This window comes from Galeopterus variegatus, unplaced genomic scaffold (genome assembly GCF_000696425.1).
Source record: "Galeopterus variegatus unplaced genomic scaffold, G_variegatus-3.0.2 Scaffold2592, whole genome shotgun sequence".
Lineage (NCBI taxonomy): Eukaryota > Metazoa > Chordata > Mammalia > Dermoptera > Cynocephalidae > Galeopterus > Galeopterus variegatus.
In genome coordinates, this window is record NW_007728703.1 from 155435 (window position 1) to 157283 (window position 1849).

General features: G+C 42.5%; 1 protein-coding gene across 1 annotated transcript in view; it reads left to right on the forward strand.

Moving 5' to 3' along the window:
* Positions 1–1849, forward strand: part of PDE3A (phosphodiesterase 3A, cGMP-inhibited) — a 121616-nt gene that overhangs the window by 109087 nt on the left and 10680 nt on the right. The window contains exon 14 of the mRNA XM_008582365.1: positions 107–365. Coding sequence (XP_008580587.1) covers positions 107–365 — 259 coding nt within the window. The remainder of the gene's footprint in view (positions 1–106; positions 366–1849) is intronic.

Here is a 1849-nt window from a genome sequence, read left to right on the forward strand (position 1 = left end):
TCATATTTACACATTTCAGATGCTTGATAAGTGTTGACTTATATTTTAAGCTTACCTTGTCATTTGCCTTTCTAGCTAACTATTCGTGCTAAATTTCTATTTCTAGGGTGATGAAGAGGCCAGCCTTGGGCTACCCATAAGCCCCTTCATGGACCGTTCTGCTCCTCAGTTGGCCAATCTTCAGGAATCCTTCATCTCTCACATCGTGGGTCCTCTGTGCAACTCCTATGACTCAGCAGGACTCATGCCAGGCAAGTGGGTGGAAGACAGTGATGAGTCAGGAGATACTGATGACCTAGAAGAAGAGGAGGAAGCAGCAGCAGCAACAAACGAAGAAGAAACCTGTGAAAATAATGAATCTCCAAGTAAGTTATAAGGTCTAGTTCTAGTATGTTTTTCCTGGGATTGTTCAGATGAAATTTTATGCTTCTCAAAAATGATATATTTTAAGTCCAAATATCATCTGCTTGGTTTGGTCATGGATAGCACCCTTCCACAATATCATAATAATAGAAATTACAGACTGTAGAATCTGTAATAATGCCATGTATCATGCAAAGATGTGTTCTCTGTCACCAAAAATTCAAGAGTTGAAGCCTATTCTTCAGAGTGTCTTAATGATTTAGAAATGAAAGGAATTATTCTTACCATATAGAATAATCACAGGCTTTTATTGGCTTGGTTAAGGGAAAGCCATGTGAAGAGGTGAGAGGTAATATTCATTTGTTCATTCAACAAATATTTATTGAGTACCTACTCCATGCCAGGCATTTTTCCAACTGAAAGTAGAGCTGTGAACAAAATAAGCCAAAAATAAAGAATTTCTTGCCCTTACAGATTTATATTCTAGTGCGGTCAGCAGACACTCAGCAAGGCAAATCAGTGTACCTTTGGTAAGCTAGGTGCTGATAAATATTACAGTAAAAAAAGAAAAAGGAGGGAGATATTGAAATACTAAAGAGAAAATTAAAAAATTTAGATAAGATAGCCAGGGAGACGGAAAATCTAAATAAGAGAGAGTTTTTTGTTTTTGTTTTTTGTTGGGGTTTTTTGGGGGTTTTTTTTTGTCTTTTTCGTGACCGGTAAGGGGATCGCAACCCTTGGTATGGTGTTACCCACACTGCGCTCAGCCAGCGAGCGCACCGGCCATTCCTATATAGGATCCAAACCCGCAGTGGGAGCGTCGCTGCGCTCCCAGCGCCACACTCTCCTGAGTGAGCCACGGGCTCGGCCCGNGTGGGAGCGTCGCTGCGCTCCCAGCGCCACACTCTCCTGAGTGAGCCACGGGCTCGGCCCGGTTTTTTTCTTTTAAAGAAAAGGACCTGAAAGAAGTTCAGGAATGATCTATGGGGATATGTGTGAAAAGAGGATTCCAAGGAGAGGAGAAAGCAGCACGTGCCAAGGTCCTAAGGTGGGCATGGCTGGGTGTTCAAAGACATTAGGAGAGCTGAGGTGGCAGAAGCAGAGGAAAAGGGGGTAGGCGAGCAGCACAAGAGCGGCAGTAGGGAGCCAGATGACGTAGGGTCTGGGCTTTATAGGTTACGATAAGGGATTTGGATTTTTACTCTGAGTAAGATGTAAAATCAGTGGTTTTGAGTAGAAGAGCCAGTGGGTTCAACTTGTATTTTAATTGGATTGCTTCAGCTGCTATATGGAGCATATTCGGGAAACTGGGGTGGGAGCAAAGGTAAAAGTAGAGGGATCAGTTAGAAGACTGTTGAAGTTATCCAAGGGAGAAATGACTGTGACTTTGGACCAAGGTAGTGGCAATAGAGACAATGAGAAGCAATCACATCTGGTAATTGCTTGGAGTACATCATGTGGCCAATATAATCCGTTTAACTTAATT